The following is a 20,284-nucleotide window of genomic DNA, read 5'->3' as shown; positions in this document are numbered from 1 at the left end:
AAAAAAATAAAAAAAAAATAAAATGATTACAGACATGTTATACCGACACGTGCCCCCAGAGCAAGGTTCCACTTGACAGCCAGGCACTCAGCATTTTCATTGCTATCCGCTGGTTCTCTAGGCCTCTTTGTCCTTCAGTTTGCCATTCTTCTGCTCTGCATGGAACAATTTAGACAAAGGAGAGATAATATTGAAGTTTCTGAATGTCTTTCTGTTCTTCTCTGTGTTCAGCCATTACTGAAAGAACTGAGGACCTTGAAGGAGCGTCTGAATGTAGATGAGGACAATATCTCCAGTACAGCCGCCGAGAGACTCCTCCATATCTACAGGGAGCTTCGAGACCCCGGCCTGCTCTTCGTATGACCTTCCCGAGTATCTCCTCTACAGTCCAGGTGGAGCTCCTGTTAGTAGAATAGACATGGCGGAGGTCAGACAGGGGGATCGTTCAGGATCTGTAATTGCTGTGGGGCTCTCGCTGTATATGGCAGTACTTATGTACATGCACATCGTGCACAGAAGTATTTTAAGCACTTTCGGCATGCGCTATGGCCGCCCCCCCGCGGCGTGCGCTCTGTGATTGCTGAGTCCTTCAGACACAGAGCGAAGTAAAGAGCCAATCGCAGCGGCCCTTTACCATGTGATCAGCTGTTTCCAATGACATCTGACCATGATGTAAACAGAAGCCGGTTATCGGCATTCCTTTCATCACGCTGTCAGCATGAGGAGAGGGGAGCCAATAACAGCTTCTGTAAAAGAGACATCTACACTGATTATTAGTGCCCATCAGTTCCCTCTGTCGGCGCCCATCTGTTCCCTCTGTCGGCGCCCATCTGTTCCCTCTGTCGGCGCCCATCTGTTCCCTCTGTCGGCGCCCATCTGTTCCCTCTGTCGGCGCCCATCTGTTCCCTCTGTCGGCGCCCATCTGTCCCCCTCTGTCGGCGCCCATCTGTCCCCCTCTGTCGGCGCCCATCTGTTCCCCTCTGTCGGCGCCCATCTGTTCCCCTCTGTCGGCGCCCATCTGTTCCCCTCTGTCGGCGCCCATCTGTTCCCCTCTGTCGGCGCCCATCTGTTCCCCTCTGTCGGCGCCCATCAGTTCCCCTCTGTCGGCGCCCATCAGTTCCCCTCTGTCGGCGCCCATCAGTTCCCCTCTGTCGGCGCCCATCAGTTCCCCTCTGTCGGCGCCCATCAGTTCCCCCCTGTCGGCGCCCATCAGTTCCCCCCTGTCGGCGCCCATCAGTTCCCCCCTGTCGGCGCCCATCAGTTCCCCCCTGTCGGCGCCCATCAGTTCCCCCCTGTCGGCGCCCATCAGTTCCCCCCTGTCGGCGCCCATCAGTTCCCCCCTGTCGGCGCCCATCAGTTCCCCCCTGTCGGCGCCCATCAGTTCCCCCCTGTCGGCGCCGACTATCGGTGTCCGTCAGTTTCCTGTGTCGGTGCCCATCGGTGCTGCCTACCAGTGGCCATCGGTGCCCATCAGTTGCCTCTGTCAGTGCATATGGGTACCCATCAGTGCAGCCTCTTCAGCACACGTCGGTGAAGGAGAAAAATTACCTCTTTGCCAAATTTTTGAATAAACTATAAAAAAAAAAGATTTTATTTCTTGTTTTCCCCAAAAAATTTCGGCCTTTTTTTCCTTTTTATTTAGCAAAAAATAAAAACCCCCCAGTGGTGATTAAATACCACCAATAGAAAGCTCTATTTGTGTGAAAAAAATGATAAAAATGTCATATGTGTACAGTGTAGCATGGCCGCGCAATTGTCATTCAAAGTGCGACAGCGCTGAAAATTGACCTGGGCAGGAAGGGGGAGGAAGTGCCCGGTAGGCAAGCGGTTAAGAATGGAAAACCTTTTCTCGGTATGCTATAGAAGTGTTTTATGTAGGTACTGCCATATATCCAGGTACACCTGTGCTTCCCACTCATGTCTGTGTGGTGGGAAATATGCCAGAATTTACACTTGCTAGTTCCCCCCCAAAACTGATAATATTTATTTTTATTTTTTTGTATAGATATTGTACAATTAAAGAGGCATTTCTAAGTGTCGTCGTGTTTTGATGATGATTAAAAATGAAAAAAAATTTAAAAAAATGCTAATCCAGTCGGGTTGATTTACTAAAGGCAAATAGACTGAGCACTCTGCAAATGCAGTTGCCCAAGAGCTTAGTAAATGAGGCGACGCTTCACTTTACAAAGAGTACCCAATCACATGCAAGGAAACTAAAAGAGAGAAAAAAAAAAAACATGGCATTTTTGCTTGCACATGATTGAAGTCAGTAGACTATTCCCTCATGTACTAAGCTCTACACTTTGCAGAGTGTGCAGTCTATTTGCCTTTAGTAATTAAAACTGCCCCCGTAACATCGAGTTGTGTTTGTGTGCCGTGCTCTCTGAATGTCCCAGTGATGGTAAAAACGCCATACAAAATACATACATATTCTTATATTATAATATTCTAGGGATTTACTAAAGGCAAATAGACTGAGCACTCTGTAAGTGCAGTTCCTCCAGAGCTTAGTACATGAGGAGATGCTCTGCTGACTTCCATCATCCAATCATGTGCAAGCTTTTTTTTTTTTTTTTCTTTCTTTTCCCTGCACGTGATTGGATATTCTTTGTAAAGCAAAGCGTCGCCTCATTTACTAAGCTCTTAAGGAACTGCACTTAAAAAGTCTATTTGCCTTTAGTAAAGACACCCCTTTTATTACACTCCCTGCAATGTCCATAGATCACCCAGAGGGGAGGGTTTTTTTTTTTTAAATTTTTTTTTTTGTTTTGTTTTTTCATCTACAGAAGTGGAGTTACTCTTTAAGAAGTTAAACATTTGGCTGTAGGGGGGGGGGGGGGAGGAGAATCTGGAGAATTTTGTGGTCGGTTGTTTTCTATCCAGCGCGGAGACAAATATTTGACTTTGTTCTGATTTAGAGGTATGACAGGAGGCCGCCTTCTGTAACATGTATTATAAATCGTGTCTTTGTTCCGGGCGGCTTGTACTCCCGTTCTGACCCAGATTTTTTGTTTTCAGCCGTGAAATAATAATGTAGCCGTGCTGCAGTCCCGTGCCGGGTGCCATGTGTTAGGATTAACCACACACACACACACACACACACACACCCAAAATCATCCATATGAGTCCTTTTCAAAATTGAAGTCTACGTGGCATTTTCTATGAGAGTAATTCCTGTTTGTGTGTGTGTGTGTGTGTGTGTGTGTGTGTGTGTGTGTGTGTGTGTGTGTGTGTGTGTGTGTGTGTGTTTTTTTTCTTTTTTTTTTTTTTTTTTTTTTTTTTTATGTACAGTGGAACCTCGGATTGCGACTAACGTGATTAACTAGCGTTTCGCAATATGCGCAATTATTATTTTTTTTAAATCCTGACTCAGTTTGCGAGCAGGATTCAAGCCCCTGCACTGTGCAGTACCGCATTAGGCCAGAGGTGTGGGGGGCGCCGCTGACACGGAACGGTTCGGAGGCCGTTTGGCAATACTCGGAAATTTCTTATCCCGCGTACACACGGTCGGGTTTTTCCCAACGGGTAAATGTCCGGTGTGGGCTTATTGTCGTTAAAGTCCGACCCGCGCGTACGCTCCATCGAACGTTTTGCTGTCGGTCAAAACAAGCTCTCTCCTACTTGGTCCAAGGTCAGGCGCAACAATTTGTCTGCCTCAGTGCCTCTCCCGTGTGTGCTTGGCGGACCCATTTTCTTTTTGGGGCTTTAAAATCTGTGGCTGCAGAGTGTTTACCACCTTTGCTGAACGTTGCATATTGATGGAGATTCTTGGAGCCATCTACATGCATTTTTTTTTTTTTTTTTACCTACCCTTTCTGTTTTTAATCATTGGCACATCATTTATACATAGTATCATTTGTTGATATAACTGTACTCCATATTTTATATCTTCCCCTGAAGAAGGAGATTCCCAAGCCTCCGAAACGCGTAGGGCAACTGATACTGTGGTTAACTATAATGATAACATGTATGGATAATTTATTTTCTGTACTTGATGTATGATGCTGTTTTTTCTTCATGGCATGATTTTATTCCATTTAAATACATTTTGTATTTTGTTATATATTCCTTTGTGTACGTGCCTAAAAAGTCCATCACCAGGGGAACCCCCTCTTTTCTTCTAGTATTATTGGATGTGAGCCGTTCTACTCAACTTTCTAGAATAGCATAGCATGAGATTGGAGTCTGGGGTGGGGTGGGGTGGGGTGGGGTGGGGTGGGGTGTGGGGTTACCTGTATAACATAAACTTCATGCACCTTCCTTTGCTTAACTACTTGCCGACCAGCGCACGACGATGTACGTCGACAGAATGGCGCAGGCAAATGGGCGCACATGTACGTCCCTTTAAATTTGCCGCGATCCTGCGCTGGTCGCGACCTCCGTGAGTCCGGTCGCGGGATCCTCTAACTTGATCGCCGCGGGCATCCCCGCGATCGTCTCACGGAGTGGCCGAATGAAGAAATGCCGTTGTAAACAACATTTCTCCATTCTGCCTAGCAACTAGTGACGCTGATCTCTGCTCCATGTGATTGGAGCAGAGATCAGTGTTCACTAAATGAAAGCCCAACCCCCCCCCCACAGTTAGTAACACACCCCTAGGAACACTTAACCCTTACACTGCCACCCACTGGTTAACCCCTTCACTGCCAGTGTCATTTACACAGGAATCACTGTATTTATATAGCAGTGATTACTGTATAAATGACAATGGTCCCAAAAATGTGTCAAAAATGTCCGATGGGTCCCACACAATGTCAGAGTCACAATAAAAATCGCTGATCGCCGCCATTACTAGTAAAAAAAAATAATAAAAAATTATTAATAAAAATGCTATAAAACTATCCCTATTTTGTAAACGCTATAACTTTTGCGCAAACCAATCAATCGCTTATTGCGAATTTTTTTTTTTTTTTTTTTTTTTTTTTTTTTTTTTTTTTTTTCCTCTTACAAAAATATGTAGAAGAATACGTATGGGCCTAAACTGAGGGAAAAATGTGTTTTTATATATTTTTGGGCGATATTTATTATAACAAAAAGTAAAAAATAATGTGTTTTTTTTTCAAAATTTTTGCTCTATAGCGCAAAAAATAAAAACCGCAGGGGTGATCAAATACCACCAAAAGAAAGCTCTATTTGTGGGGGAAAAAAGGACGTCAATTTTGTTTGGGAGCCACGTCGCACGACCGCGCAATTGTCAGTTAAAGCGACGCAGTGCCGAACCGCAAAAAGTGGTCTGGTCTTTGACCAGCAAAATGGTCCGGTCTGAAAGTGGTTAAGGAAACTTCTTCCCAATGTGGAGTGGCATTTATCTTTTGACCCAAGCGCCCCATATACAGCCAAAGCCATGGTCCTCAGAGAGCTTCCAAAGCATCAGAGGGATTTTGGTGTTAAAAGGTATCGGTCAGAAGAAGGGTACAAAATAATTTCCAAGGCATTAGATATACCATGGAACACAGTGAAGACAGTCATCATCAAATGGAGAAAATATGGCACAGCAGTAACATTACCAAGAACTGGACGTCCCTCCAAAATTGATGAAAACTGCCAAGAGGTCTACAGCAACATTAAAGGAGCTGCAGGAATATCTGGCAAGTACTGGCTGTGTGGTACATGTGACAAGAATCTCCCTTACAGCCCGTTCACACCTGAACGTTTTGTAGCCCTACGCCTGAAGCTACAAAACGCTGGAGGGGAAAAAATCCATTATTCTCAATGGAGATGGTTCACATCTCCACTCCATGTCGCCTGAAGCCCTACGCCTGAAGCTCAAACAAGTTCCGGACCCTTTTTTGACGAGCGAATTGGGCTGATTTGGGCGTTTTCATTCCCATAGAAACTAATGGAAACGCTCGATTCGAGCGTTTAGCGCGACAACGAGCGTTTCTACGGGCGTTTTGACGCTGTATCTGCTCAAGAAAAAATAAGCAGATGAAAAATATTTTTCCTATTGGCTGAAAAAAAAAACGCCGAAGTTAAAAAACGCTCGTTGTTGCACGCTGTAGTGTGACAAAACGCTCGTTGTCGCGCGACAAAACACCGGTAAAAACGTTCAAACACGCTACGCTCAGGTGTGAATGCAGCCTTATTCTTCATATGTTTGGGCTATGGGGTAGAGTGGCGGAAGACGGAAGCCTTTTCTTACCAAGAAAAACACCCAAGCCCAGCTAAATTTTGCAAAAACACATCTGAAGTCTCCCAAAATCATGTGGGAAAATGTTCTGGTCTGAGGAAACCAAGGTTAAACGTTTTTTGGCCATAAATCCAAAAGAAAGGTTTAGTGCAAAAACACTGCACATCACCAAAAGAATACCATACCCACTGTGAAGCATGGTGGTGGCAGCATTCATCCTTTTGGGGCTGTTTTTCCTTCAGCTGGAACAGCGGCCTTAGTCAAGGTAGAGGGAATTATGAACCGTTCCAAATACCAGTCAATATTGGCACAAAAACCTTCAGGCTTCTACTAGAAAGCTGAACATGAGGAGCAACTTCATCTTTTAAAAGATGACAACGACCCAAAGCATCCATCCAAATCACCAAAGGAATTGGCTTCACCAGAAGAAGATTAATGTTTTGGAATGGCCCAGACCCGAATGCCATTGAAAATCTGTGAGGTGATCTGAAGAGGGCTGTGCTCAGGAGATGCCCTCGCAATCTGGCAGATTTGGGGTGTTTTTTGCAAAGAAGAGCGGGCAGATATTGCCAAGTCAAGATGTGCCATGCTGATAGACTCATACCCAAAAAAAGACAGAGTGATGTAATAAAATCAAAAGATGCTTCAACAAAAGTATTAATATAAGGGTGTGCACACTTATGCAACTGTATTATTTTAGTTTTTTAATTTGACTTCCCTCCACCTAAAAGATTTCAGTTTATTGTTCAACTGAGTTGTACAGTTTATGGGTCACATTAAAAGGGGGGAAAAAAGTTCTGAAATGATTTATCTTTGTCTCCTTTTTTTTTTATTTTTTATTTTTTTACATCGCAGAAACCTGACATTTTAAAGTGGTTGTAAACTCTTACAAACCACTTTGACCTACAGCTAAGCCTAGATTAAGGCTTACCTGTAGGTCCAAGCAATATCTCCTAAACCTATATGGTTTAGGAGATATTTGCCCGAAAACGGGCACCGCTGTCTACGGCGCATGCGCCGTAGACAGCGGCGTGCAGGCGCACTGAGCGCGGCATTTCCAAAAATGGAGCTGCCGCGCGTGTCGACTCCCGTGCGCATGAGTGACGTCATCGCGGCTTCGCCGAATGACAGCGGCGGAGCTGCGAGACGCCACCAGCAAGATGGATGCGGCGGAGTACAGGGGACAGCGGTGACTTCGCTGGCTCCTGTATCAGGTAAGTGACACATAATGGGCTACTATGCGATGCAATGCATAGTAGTCCATTATGCTTTGCCTTTGCAGGGAATGAAAGACCCATCGGGGTTTACTTCCTCTTTAACAGGGGTATGTAGACTTTTTATATCCACTGTAAAAAAATAAAGTTCATTATCGTAAAGGGTAGCTCCACTTTTGTGTGTTTAAAAAAAAAAAAAAAAATCTTCTATACAATGGCTACAAAAGTCATATTGTAATTGAACGTTATGAGAAATTACTTTTTTTTTTTTTTTTTTTTTTTTTTTTTTTAATCTGCAGCCGCTGTCATTTTCTTTATACTGTATAATGGCCACCTGGAGGCGCTCTATACATATATGGTACACAGAACTCCCCCCAACAGAAATGACATTTCCAACTTTTGTGTGATTGGCTCACTGATTTTCCCAGAAGTCTGCACTACGATACGATAAGTTGGCTTTTGGGCATCTCCTGCAACACAAGTGTGTGTGTGTGTGTGTGTGTGTGTGTGTGTGTGTGTGTGTGTGTGTGTGTATATATGTATGTGTGTGTGTGTGTGTATATATATATATATATATATATATGTATATATGTGTATATATATATATATATATGTATGTATGTATATGTGTGTATATGTATATATGTGTATATATATGTATGTATATGTGTATATATATGTATGTATGTGTGTGTGTGTGTGTGTGTGTGTGTATGTATATATATATATGTATATGTATGTGTATATATATATATATATATATATATATATATATATATATATATATATATATATATATTAAATTTTTTTTTTTTTTTAATCCATACATTTTTTTTATTTTATCAAAAGAAGATTAAGATTGTTGCAAATGGTACATATTATTGTAATTTAAAAAACCTTGTAAAGTCATATAAAATAGGCTTTGTTCAAATCTTGATTGCCCAATCCAGCCTCCCCCAAATGGGTTCACGCTGTAGGTCTGGGAGGTCACCACATTGAGCCGCTAGTCAGCCTGTACAACTATAAGTAAGGGAATAACATTGGGAAGGGGGAGGGTAACAATATAGGGAATTCAGTACAAATTTCATTTTGGGTGATATTCCCCCAAAGGGCAATCATGTGTTGAAGGGGCTGTAAAGGATCCTATGCATTAAGGTGAAAAAACACCTGGTAGTCACCGGCACCTTAGCCCCCCCCCCCCCCATTTTACTTACCTGAGCCCCTACATCTTCTTTGGTGGGGACGCACTGTCCTCCTCTCCAAGGAGTCCCGGCTTTGATTGGATAGATTGATAGCAGCGCAGCCATTGGCTTCTGCTGCTGTCAATCAAATCCAGTGACCGCGGGGGGGGGCCCAAGTCATTCATTTGGGCTTCTATGGATGCCGAATTAATGATTCGGGAGCGCGCCCGCAAGGTAATCCCCCTCGGAGGAGCACTTCTCCTAGGGGGTTATCTAATCCGGGGAGGAGCCGCCGAGGGACCCCTAGGAGAGGATGTTCGGGGGGGGGGGGGGGGGGGGCACTCTGTGCAAAACGAGCTGCGCAGTGGAGGTAAGAATGACATGTTTGTTATTTAAATCGAAAAAGAAAGCTTTGGTATCACTTTAACCACTTCAGCCCCGGACCATTTTGCTGGCCAAAGACTAGACCACTTTTTGCAATTCGGCACTGCGTCGCTTTAACTGACAATTGCACGGTCGTGCGACGTGGCTCCCAAACAAAATTGACGTCCTTTTTTTCCCACAAATAGAGCTTTCTTTTGGTGGTATTTGATCGCCTCTGCAGTTTTTATAAAAATAGAGCGACAATTTTGAAAAAAAAAAAAACGCATTATTTTTTACTTTTTGCTATATCCCCCAAAAATATTTAAAAAAAATAATTTTTCCCCTCAGTTTAGGCCGATACGTATTCTTCATATTTTTGGTATAAAAAAAAAAATCGCAATAAGCAATTATTGATTGGTTTGCACAAAAGTTATAGCGTTTACAAAATAGGGGATAGTTTTATGACATTTTTATTAATACATTTTTTTTTTACTAGTAATGGCGGCGATCAGCGATTCTTATTGTGGGGGACACATCGGACATTTTTGACACATTTTTGGGGCCATTGTCATTTATACAGTAATCACTGCTATACAAATGCAGTGATTCCTGTGTAAATGACACTGGCAGTGAATGGGTTAACCAGTGGGTGGCAGTGTAGGGGTTAAGTGTTCCTAGGGGCGTGTTACTAACTGTGGGGGGGTTGGGCTTTCTTTTAGTGAACACTGATCTCTGCTCCAATCACATGGAGCAGAGATCAGCGTCACTTGTTGCTAGGCAGAACGGGGAGATGCTGTTTACAACGGCATCTCCCAGTTCAGCCGCCCGTGAGATGATCGCGGGTATGCCCGCGTCGATCGAGTCCGTAGGACCCGCGTCCGGACTCACGGGGGTCCCGACCGGCGCGCTCGCGATGGCAGGGCGGCAAATTTAAAAGGACATACAGGTACGCCCATTTGCCTGCCCGTGCCATTCTGCCGACGTACTTTGGCGTGCCGCCGGTCGGGAAGTGGTTAAGGGATGCATACCCTGCCACTTTCCTCATTTGAGCCCTGCAGGTGCAGCAGCTGATTGATGACAAAGTCACTCCCATTCATATTCGCGCACATGGACACAGAGAAACAAACGGCTTTTTCTTCAGAGTAACAAAATTTGCAACAGAGTTTGTTACAATCCCTTCAATGTACAGAGATCACCCCGGGTGGGGGGAGGGGTTTCTTTTTAATAGAAGCGGCGTTACTCTTTAATGTTATGGTCCATTCACACCAATGGCGTGCGCATTCACGTAAACACAACATTCGCCCACTATTGTGCGTTTATGTTCGTTCCTTTATAAAAATTTAAAGTGTTTCCTGAGTGCTTCCACTGTGGATTTAGCTGTTGACCGGAGCCGCCCCCCCCTAAGGTTTTACGCCACAGGTCTTGCGGTATCACGAGGACCCGCGTTTGTTTTTAGCTCCGTTTTGCTGCGAGGAATGGCGAAGGCGCGGCAAACACGCGGGGTGACGGGGTTAATGCAGAATCCACATTCCCTTCTGTTCCAGAGCGAGCGTCTGCAGCCGTGGAGGGGAGATAATGGCCTGGCTGCCGATCAATTATTGAAGCCGCTGTAGTGCCTCCGATCACCCGATCCGCCTGCCGACCCGAACACGGCGCTCTGTGCACCGCGCCGCCATGAATTCAGGTCATGTACAACGCAGGCAGCGCCCCTCCTCCACTCCGGAGCCTCCGCATGTTACAGATATACTCTATTTATTCAGGTTGTATAACCGAGGAGAGAAACGATCGTCCTCCCCCGGCCCAACTGCTGTTATCAAAGAAATCCGATGATATTTACTAAAAGGGGGGGAAAAAACATAATATTTTTTTTTTTTTGTGATTGTACTCTTAAAGAGGACCTTTTTAGTAACGTTGCAAATCTGCATAAGTTACAGCAATAGTATCATTATAATACATTGTAACTTTGTAGAAGGAGGTGGAGGCATTTCCTCAGTCTCCCCTCCCCCAGTGATCAGGCTGTACATTGTAAGGCTGCTTTCACACTGGGGCGAGAGCAGCGTCGGCGGTAAAGCGCCGCTATTTTTAGCGGCGCTTTACCGTCGTTTTAGCGGCGGTCTGCGGGCGCTAGCGGGGTGGTTTTAACCCCCGCTAGCGGCCGAAAAGGGGTTAAACCCGCCCGCAAAGCGCCGCTGCAGCGGCGCTTTGCCGGCGGTATTGCCGCGGTGTCCCATTGATTTCAATGGGTAGCAGCGGTATAGGAGCGGTGAATACACCGCTCCTTCACCGCTCCAAAGATGCGGCTAGCAGGACTTTTTTCACCGTCCTGCCAGCGCATCGCTCCAGTGTGAAAGCCCTCCGGCTTTCACACTGGAGTTAAAGGGGCCGGTTTTTTTCAGGCGTTACACAGGCGCTATTTATAGCGCTGTAACGCCTGAATACCGCCCCAGTGTGAAAGCAGCCTAACTTTGTAGAAGCAGGAGAAGCCATTTCCTCAGTCTGCCCTCCCCCAGTGATCAGAATATATATTGTAACTTTGTAGAGGGGGAGGAGGCGTTTCCTCAGTCTCCCCTGCCCCAGTGATCAGACTGTACATTGTAACTTTGTAGGAGGAGGAAGCATTTCTTCAGTCTCCCCTCCCCCAGTGATCAGACTGTACATTGTAAATTTGTATAAGGAGGAGGAAGCATTTCCTCAGTCTCCCCTCCCCCAGTGATCAGACTGTACATTGTAACTTGAGGGGGGGGGGGCGTCGCCTCTTACCACCCGTAAGAACGATCAAGCGGCTGACCAGCTGCTATGATCATTCTTATGGTGTAGGAGAATCGCCGGCTGAAAGACAATATCTGAATGATGTCTGTAGCTGCAGGCATCATTCAGATATACCCGCACAAATTCAAGGACATCATATGACGGCAGGAAGTGGTTAAAGTCTTTTGGCATCTCCAAGTTTCAGCTCCCTCCATAAATTTTCTATAGGATTAAGGTCTGGAGACTGGTTAGGCCACTCCATGACCTTAATGTGCTTCTTCTTGAGCCACTCCTTTGGTATGTTTTGGGTCATTGTCATGCTGGAAGATCCATCCACAGCCCATCTTCAGTGTTCTGGCTGAGAGAAAAAGTTTCTCATCCAAGATTTTACAATACATGGCCCCGTCCATTGGCCCCTCGAAAGTCAGTCTTCTACCTTTAGCAGAGAAACAGCCCCAAAGCATCATGTTTCCACCTCCGTGCATTGACTGTAGGGATGGTGTTCTTGGGGTCATAGGCAGCATTTTTCTTCCTCCAACACAAGTCGAATTTAAAGCCAAAGAACTCGATTTTGGTCTGGTCTGACCACAACTCCTCCTCCCAATCCTTTAGATGTTCGTTGGCATGACTGTACATGTGTCTTCTTGAGGAGGGGGACCTTGCGGGCGCTGCAGGATTCCAATCCATGGCAGTGTATTGTGTTACCAATGGTTGGTTGGGTGACTGTGGTCCCACCTGCCTTGAGATCATTCACAAGCTCCTCCCGTGTAGTTCTGGGCTGATCCCTCACTTTTCTCATGACCATCCTCACCCCATGAGGCAAAGTCTTGCATGGAGCTCCAGACCGAGGACCATTGATGGTTATTTTGCATTTCGTCCTTTTGCGAATAATCGTTCCAACAGTTGTCTCCTTCTCACCAAGCTTCTTGCTGATGGTCTTGTAGCCCATTCCAGCCTTGTGCAGGTCTACAATCTTGTCCCCGACGTCCTCTGACCAGGTGCGGATCCAGAGTCTAATCTCGGGAGGGGCACTGCCAGAAAATAAGGTGTTGCTTACAGAACCATATTTAATGTATCATACGGTCCTGATTGGACAGAGGGGGAGCCAATCAGCAATGTCTGCCGACCACCCGCGATTGCTCCCTACAGAGATAGAACGGTGGTCTGCCTATGTAAACAAGGCAGACCGCCATTCTGTCAGAGATGAACAGAGTCATCTTGTGTTCCTGCTAACCAGGAACATGGTTCATCTAGTGAATCCAACCCTCACACAGTTCCCTAGGGACACACTAAGGGCACTTTTATACCTGGGCGTTGGGTGCTTTGGCAGGTATTTTTAGCGGCACTTTACCGTCGTTTTAGCATAGTTTTTCTCTTGATAGTGGGGCTTTTAACCCCCACTAGCGGCTGAAAAGGGGTTAAAAGCAGCCGCAAAGAGGCGCTTGATTTCAGTGGTCAGGGTCGCTTTAGCGCATGTAAAGTGCCTCAGTGTGAAAGGGGTCTTAACCCTTTGATCACCCCTGATGTTAACTCCTTCCCTGCCAGTGTCATTTGTACAATAACAGTGCATATATTTAGCCCTGATCACCGTATTCGTGTCCCTGGTTCCCAAAAAGTGTAAAAAATGTCAGTTAGGTGTCTAACTTGTCCGCCGCAATGTCCCAGTCCTGCTAAGAATCGCTGATCACCGGCATTAATAGTAAAACATGAATAAAAATTTAAAAATTTTGTAGATGCTATAACTTTTACGCAAAACAATCAATATAGGTTTATTACATTTTTGTTGTTACCAAAAATATGTAGAAGAATATAAAGCCCTAAACTGATGAAGAAATAGATTTATTCTAAAAACTTTGGGATATTTATTTAAAAGTAAAAGTAAATTTTTTATTTTTTTTTAATTGTCGGTTTTCTTTTGTTAATAACGCAAAAAAAAAAAAAAACACAGAGGTGATCAAATTCCACCAAAAGAAAGCTCTATTTGTGGGGAAAAAGTACGTCAATTTTGTTTGGGTAGAGTGTTTCACAACTGCGCAATTTTCAGTTAATGTGACGCAGTGCTGTGCATCGCATAGAATGGTCTGGTCATTAAGGGGGTAAATCCTTCCGGATTGAACAAGATGAAAATGTCAATACTAAAAGAGCATTTTTTTTTCTTCATAAATAAGTGCCATAAATGTATTCTGTGATTTTACACAAACTACTACTAGTACTTTTTGTACTCACTTTAATTATTATACTTTGGTGCTATGGTGTGGGGAGGGGCTTCCAATGACCAAGAGAGATGAGCAGGATTGCAGGCATCATCGCCAATCTCCATCACTTCACAAGTTCACATACACTGCAGCCTCCGTGTCTTCTTCATCCTGAGTGTCAGTCTTCATGTTCACACTGCACTGGAGACTTGGAGAAGATCATGAAGGAAGGAGGTGGGTGGAGCCAACTGTCTCACACGAGGCGCGGAGGAGGAAGAAGAAGGCTCTGAATGCGGCGCCTCACTCTCCTCCCCCTCAACAGCGGCTGGGACGTGACTGACCTGACGTCACTAGCAACCAGCACAGTGTGCATTAGAGAGGCCAGGCCAGCGGTGCAGCTCCACCCACCTCCGAGTCCTCCATCCATCTTCTCCATACTCCAGCGCGGCATGAGGAGAACAGGGTGCCGCTGCTGATGTGAGAGAGACTCAGGACGGGAGTCATTAATATTTTCGGGAGGGGTAATTGTCCCGTTGCCCCCCCCCCTGGATCCGCCCCTGCCTCTGACAGCTCTTTGGTCTTCCCCATGATGGTGAGGATTGAATGGAAGGAAGAGATTCTGTGGACAGGTGTCTTTTATACACATAACGAGTTGTCGTTAGGAGCACCTTAAGGCCCATACACACGATCAGACTTTTTGACAACAAACATGCAAATTAGCTGTTTTGGAGCAACATCCGACCCGTGTGTGCGCTCCATCGGACAAACTTTGGTTTTCATCGGACTTTTGTTGGCTGTGCGAACGGACAAACTTTCTAGCAACAAAAGTCCGATGGAGCAAAGTCCGATCGTGTGTATAGAAAACCATAGGACTTTTGTACAAAGTACAAACAGGCATGCTCAGAACCAATGAAAAAGATCAGACAACCATACAGAAGTTGACCAAAGGTGGCGGTAAAGAGCAGAAAAAACACGTGATTTGGTGAAAGTTGGCTGAAAAAGTCCTGCCGTGTGTATGCAATACAAGTTCACGGCCAACGCCCTTTGTACAAAAATCCACAGGAAAGCTTGTACAAAGTCCTATCGTGTGTATGAGGCTTGACATTGACGGGACTGATCTGTGTACCACACGAGCACCTACTGTAGTCAGTGTGTGGGGGGCAGAATTATTGTTGGTTGGTTGGTTGGGGATCAAATGCTTATTTTACTCACTGAACGTCGACTCAATTTTATAACATTTGTATCATGTGTGTTTTTTCTGGATTTTTGGATGATATTCTGTCTCTATCATATAAAATACACCTATGATAAAAATTATAGACCCTTCATTTTTTTGTAAGGGGGCAAACTTACACCATCTGCAGGGGATCAAACCATCAAAAAAAAAAAAAAATCAATCAAATGATTTTGAAACATTGTGAAAACCTGTAGAAGATTTTAGGGCCCATTCACACTGGTGAGATGTGGTGCCAAATGCCAATCATTCTAAATGGCATCCCAACTCCTCCCCTGCTAACAGACATGAATGGTGAAACATGGGCATCGTTCTTGGTGTGCTGGCAGCCCATTCAACACAACCCACCTCGATGTGCGGATTAACGCCGCGCGCACACACGATCGGAATTCCGGACAGAAAAAGACTGGTGAGAGCTTTTCATCGGAAAATGCGACCGTGTGTGCGTTTTTGCTCCATCTGAGTTTAGCTGTCAGAATTCCCGCCAGCCAAAAATTGATAGCGTGTTCTCAGTTTTCCCGACGGAAATTCCCATCGTGCGTATGCAGTTCCGACACGCCAGAAATCGCGCATGCTCAGATTCAACTACGAGACGGAAGCTACTGGCTATTGAACTTCCTTTTTTTTCTAGTCCCGTCGTACGTGTCGTACGTCACCGCGCTCTAAACGATCGGAATTTGGTGTGACCGTGTGTAGGCAAGACAACTTGAGCGGAATTCCGTCGGGAAAACCATCCGAGCTTTTTCCCAACGAGAATTCCGCATAACATGCCTCAAAACACTGTCATTGGGATGAATGGGCCTCCGGGGGTTCAGGATTGGCTGCAGCTGCTGATCCGGTAAACTTTTTTTTTTACAACATCTCCCTTCCACAGAAGTCGATCAATATTTCGATTTGTCTCCAGCGGGATCAGCTGCTCTCTGATCGACGTTCGGCTGGCCAGTTGTACCAGTTGAAGTTTCGGTTTTTCCCGGTGAAGAATCTTCAGGGTTTGCCGGCTGCCTGGATGATCTCCAGATTTTTCTAGAAAGCAGAAGTAAAGCGGAGCTCCGGGAGGACGGAGACGCTTCACCTGGGAGGATCTTGATGGATTTTTACCACGGTTTTTTTTTTTTTTTTAGTTCTTCATTTTAGACCTCACCAATAGCGGACGATTCCCAGCAGGCCGAGGTGGAGTAAGCGGAGGAGCCGGTGATCGGTAGGATGCGCTCACAGAAGGATTGTATTCAGGAGAGTGAAGCGGGAGGATGGAGCCGCTCTGCTTCCCCCTCTGAGTCTGGCGGCTGCCGGTCTGTCGGTTAGGATTTGACACGCCGCTGCCTGCGAGTCCCACGGAGGCTGCTCTCCCGGGCTGTATGGTCCAGTTGCCCTCTCCGAGCTGACATATCTGGGTCTGGTGCATTCACCCCGCAGGAGCCCGGCTAATTGGATGGATGCCAGAGGAGAGGCAAACGCACACACACTATATATATATATATATATATATATATATATATATATATATATATATATACACATACACGGTGCCCGACTTACGAACGCCCGGACCTACGAAGGAACATCTCCTACTTATGAACTGGGCGCCGCGGAGACCCTCTGCCATTTTGCGTGGATATCGCCCGTTCTGCGCATGCGCGACCAGACGGAGCCTCAGAAAAACATCAGAAATGTCCGTAATTTGCCACACATGCGCAGAACGGCATTCGACGGGACATCGGAAATGTCCGTAATTGTCGTTCTGCGCCTGCGCGGCCGACTTACGAACATTTCCGAATTACAAACAGGTGGACAGTCCCTAACGAGTTCGTAACCCGGGAGCCCCCTGTACATACAATCACAGGCCACTTTATTAGGTACACCTGTTTAATTGCTTGGTAACAAAAAAATTGCTAATCGGCCAATCACATGGCAGCAACTCAATGCATGTAGGCGTCTAGACGCGGTAAAGACGACTTGCTGAAGTTCAAACTGAGCATCAGAATGGGGAAGAAAGGGGATTTAAAGAGGGATTCCACCTATAAAAAAAATTATTAAAAGCCAGCAGCTATAAATACTACAGCTGCTGACTTTTAATAAATGAACACTCACCTGTCCCGGGGTCCAGCCATGCCGGCAGCCGAGGCCGATCGATCGCTTGGCTCTCGGCTGCTGCCGCCACCATTCTAGGTGAGGGAATCAGGAAGTGAAGCGAATCGGCTTCACTTCCCGGTTCCCTACTGCGCATGCGCGAGTCGCGCAGCGCAATAGGAAATCTCTGCGCTGTCACTGAGACCCGTGTGTGTCCCAGCAGACAGCGTGCCGGACAGGAAGAAGCATAGACTCCCACGGGAGTCTATGCCCGGAAGTGGGTGTAAATACCTGTCTTTGACAGGTATCTCCACCCCCCTCCCCCCTGAAAGGTGCCAATTGTGACACCGGAAGGGGGGAGGGTTCCGATCAGCGGAAGTTCCACTTTAGGGTGGAACCCCGCTTTTAAGTGACTCTGGACGTGGCATGGTTGTTGGTGGCAGACGGGATGGTCTGAGTATTTCTGGGATTTTCACACACAACCTTCTCTCAGGTTTACAGAGAATTGTGGGGAAAAGAGAAAATATCCAGTGAGCGGCAGTTGTGTGGAGGAAAATGCCTTATTGTCAGAGGAGAATGGGCAAGCCGGTTCCAGATGATAGAAAGGTAACAGTAACTCAAATAACCCCTCGTTACATCCAAGGTATGCAGAATACCATCTCTGAACACACAACCCATCCAGCCTGGAAGCAGATAGGCTACAGCAGCAGAAGACCACACCGGGTGCCACTCCTGTCCACTAAGAACAGGAAACTGAGGCTACAATTGGCACAGGATCACTAAAATTGGACAATAGAAGATTGGAAAAAAATGTTGCCTGGTCTGATGAGTCTGGATTTCAGCTGCAACATTCAGATGGTGGGGTCAGAATTTGGTGTCATGGATCCATCCAGCCTTCTATCACCGGTTCAGGCTGGTGGTGGGGGTGTAATGGTGTGGGGGGGGGGGGGGTATATTTTCTTGCCACACTTTGGGCTCCTTAGTACCAACTGAGCATGGTTTATACACCATGTCCTACTTGAGTATTGTTGCTGACCATGTCCATCCCTTTATGACTACAGTGTCCCCATCTTCTGATGGCTCCTTCCAGCAGGATAATGCCCCATGTCACAAAGCTCCAATCATCTCACCACTGGACAATGAGGTCCCTGTTCTCCAATGGCCTCCACACTCACCACATCTCATCCAATAGAGCACCTCTGGGATGTGGTGGAACGGGAAATTGGCATCATGGATGTGCAGCTGACAAATCCAGGCTATAAGAAGATTGCCAAGACCCTGAAACTGAGCTGCAGCACGGTGGCCAAGACCATACAGCGGTATAACAGGACAGGTTCCACTCAGAACAGGCCTCGCCATGGTCCACCAAAGAAGTTGAGGTCACGTGCTCCGCGTCATATCCAGAGGTTGTCTTTGGGAAATAGACGTATGAGTGCTGCCAGCATTGCTGCAGAGGTTGTAGGGGTGGGGGATAAGCCTGTCAGTGCTCAGACCATACGCCGCACACTGCATCAAATTGGTCTGCGTGGCTGTCGTCCCAGAAGGAAGCCTCTTCTAAAGATGATGCACAAGAAAGACCGCAAACAGTTTGCTGAAGACAAGCAGACTAAGGACATGGATTACTGGAACCATGTCCTGTGGTCTGATGAGACCAAGATAAACGTATTTGGTGTCAGATGGTGTGAAGAGTGTGTGGGGGCAACCAGGTGAGGAGTACAAAGACAAGTGTGTCTTGTCTACAGTCAAGCATGGTGGTGGGAGTGTCATGGTCTGGGTCTGCATGAGTGCTGCCGGCACTGGGGGGCTACAGATCATTGAGGGAACCATGAATGCCAACATGTACTGTGACATACTGAAGCAGAGCATGATCCCCTCCCTTCAGAGACTGGGCCGCAGGGCAGTATTTCAACATGATAATCACCCCAAACACACCTCCAAGATGACCACTGCCTTGCTAAAGAAGCTGAGGGTAAAGGTGATGGACTGGCCAAGCATGTCTCCAGACCTAAACCCTATTGAGCATCTGTGGGGCATCCTCACATGGAAAGTGGAGGAGCACAAGATCTCCAACATCCACCAGCTCCGTGATGTCATCATGGGGGAGGGGAAGAGGACTCCAGTGGTGACCTGTGAAGCTCTGGTGACCTCCATGCCCAGGAGGGTTAAGGCAGTGCTGGAAAATAATGGTGGCCACACAAAATATTGACACTTCGGGCCCAATTTGGACATTTTCACTTAGGGGGTGTACTGACTTTTGTTTCCAGCGGTTTAGACATTAATGGCTGTGTGTTGAGTTATTTTGAGGGGACATCAAATTTACACTGTTATACAAGCTGTACACTCACTACTTTACATTGTAGACAAGTGTCATTTCTTCAGTGTTGTCACATGAAAAGATAGAAGAAAATATTTACAGAAATGTGAGGGGTGTACTTACTTTTGTGAGATACTGACTGTGTGTGTGTGTATATGTATATATATATATATATATATATATATATATATATATATATATATATATATATGTATATGTATATATATATATATATATATATATATATAAAATATATGATAGATAGATCTAGGAAATATAACGCAATTTGTCCACTAGATGGAGCTAACGCTCATAGGAATGAATCTGTTACAGACAAAATTTGTGCTGCCCGCTTGTGAGCCTCATCGATTGAAAGCTCCTGGTCCCAGGCAGTGGTCACATGATCGGCAATCCTTCACGCGCCCCACTGCAAGGGAAAAAACCTTTTGCTCCCCCTGGAATTGGCCTTTAAGCTCCAAAGACAGAGGATGGGGGGGGGGGGGGGTTAATATGCTGCCGTTTTCAATGTTTTGCTTCACACCCACCGCAAAACTATCACAGTGCCGCTACCAAACGTGACCCATTCAAGCCAATGGGGACACGCCGCAAATGTGGGTTAAAGCAGGTGGTAGGTGTGTGTCATATTGCCTCCTGCCCAAATGTCAGGCGCAATGTCAGACGTAAGTGATCCGCAATGTAGCCACCCATCTAAATTTGCCCTAAGGCTGGGTTCACACCGCTGCGGGGGGAGAACCGGATGTGATTTGCTGTGCGAATATGTATGGCTGAACTCGCAGCGGTCCCGCAGCAAACTCGCACGGGACCCTTTTTTGGGTCC

At 46.1% G+C, this 20,284-nt stretch overlaps 1 protein-coding gene across 4 annotated transcripts in view; it reads left to right on the top strand.

Annotated features, from left to right (window-relative positions):
- The window catches only part of FAAP100 (FA core complex associated protein 100), a 98,850-nt gene that overhangs the window by 23,947 nt on the left and 54,619 nt on the right, over window positions 1-20,284 (top strand). For 2 of the 4 annotated variants that reach the window (XR_013263459.1, XM_077458724.1), the window contains exon 10: window positions 232-392. Coding sequence is in view for 3 of the 4 variants with exons in the window: in XM_077458724.1 (XP_077314850.1) it covers window positions 232-363 (132 nt within the window). In the remaining variant the exon portion in view is untranslated. Of the gene's footprint in view, window positions 1-231; window positions 913-20,284 lie in introns of those variants that run through there. The other 2 variants (XM_077458726.1, XM_077458725.1) reach the window with 1 other exon arrangement.

This window comes from Lithobates pipiens, unplaced genomic scaffold (genome assembly GCF_037356315.1).
Source record: "Lithobates pipiens isolate NorthernLeopardFrog02 unplaced genomic scaffold, aLitPip1_a1.2 Scaffold_28, whole genome shotgun sequence".
In the NCBI taxonomy this organism is placed as follows: Eukaryota; Metazoa; Chordata; class Amphibia; order Anura; family Ranidae; genus Lithobates; species Lithobates pipiens.
The sequence above is the reverse complement of the archived record's forward strand: the minus strand, read 5'-3'. Positions and strand labels throughout refer to the sequence as shown.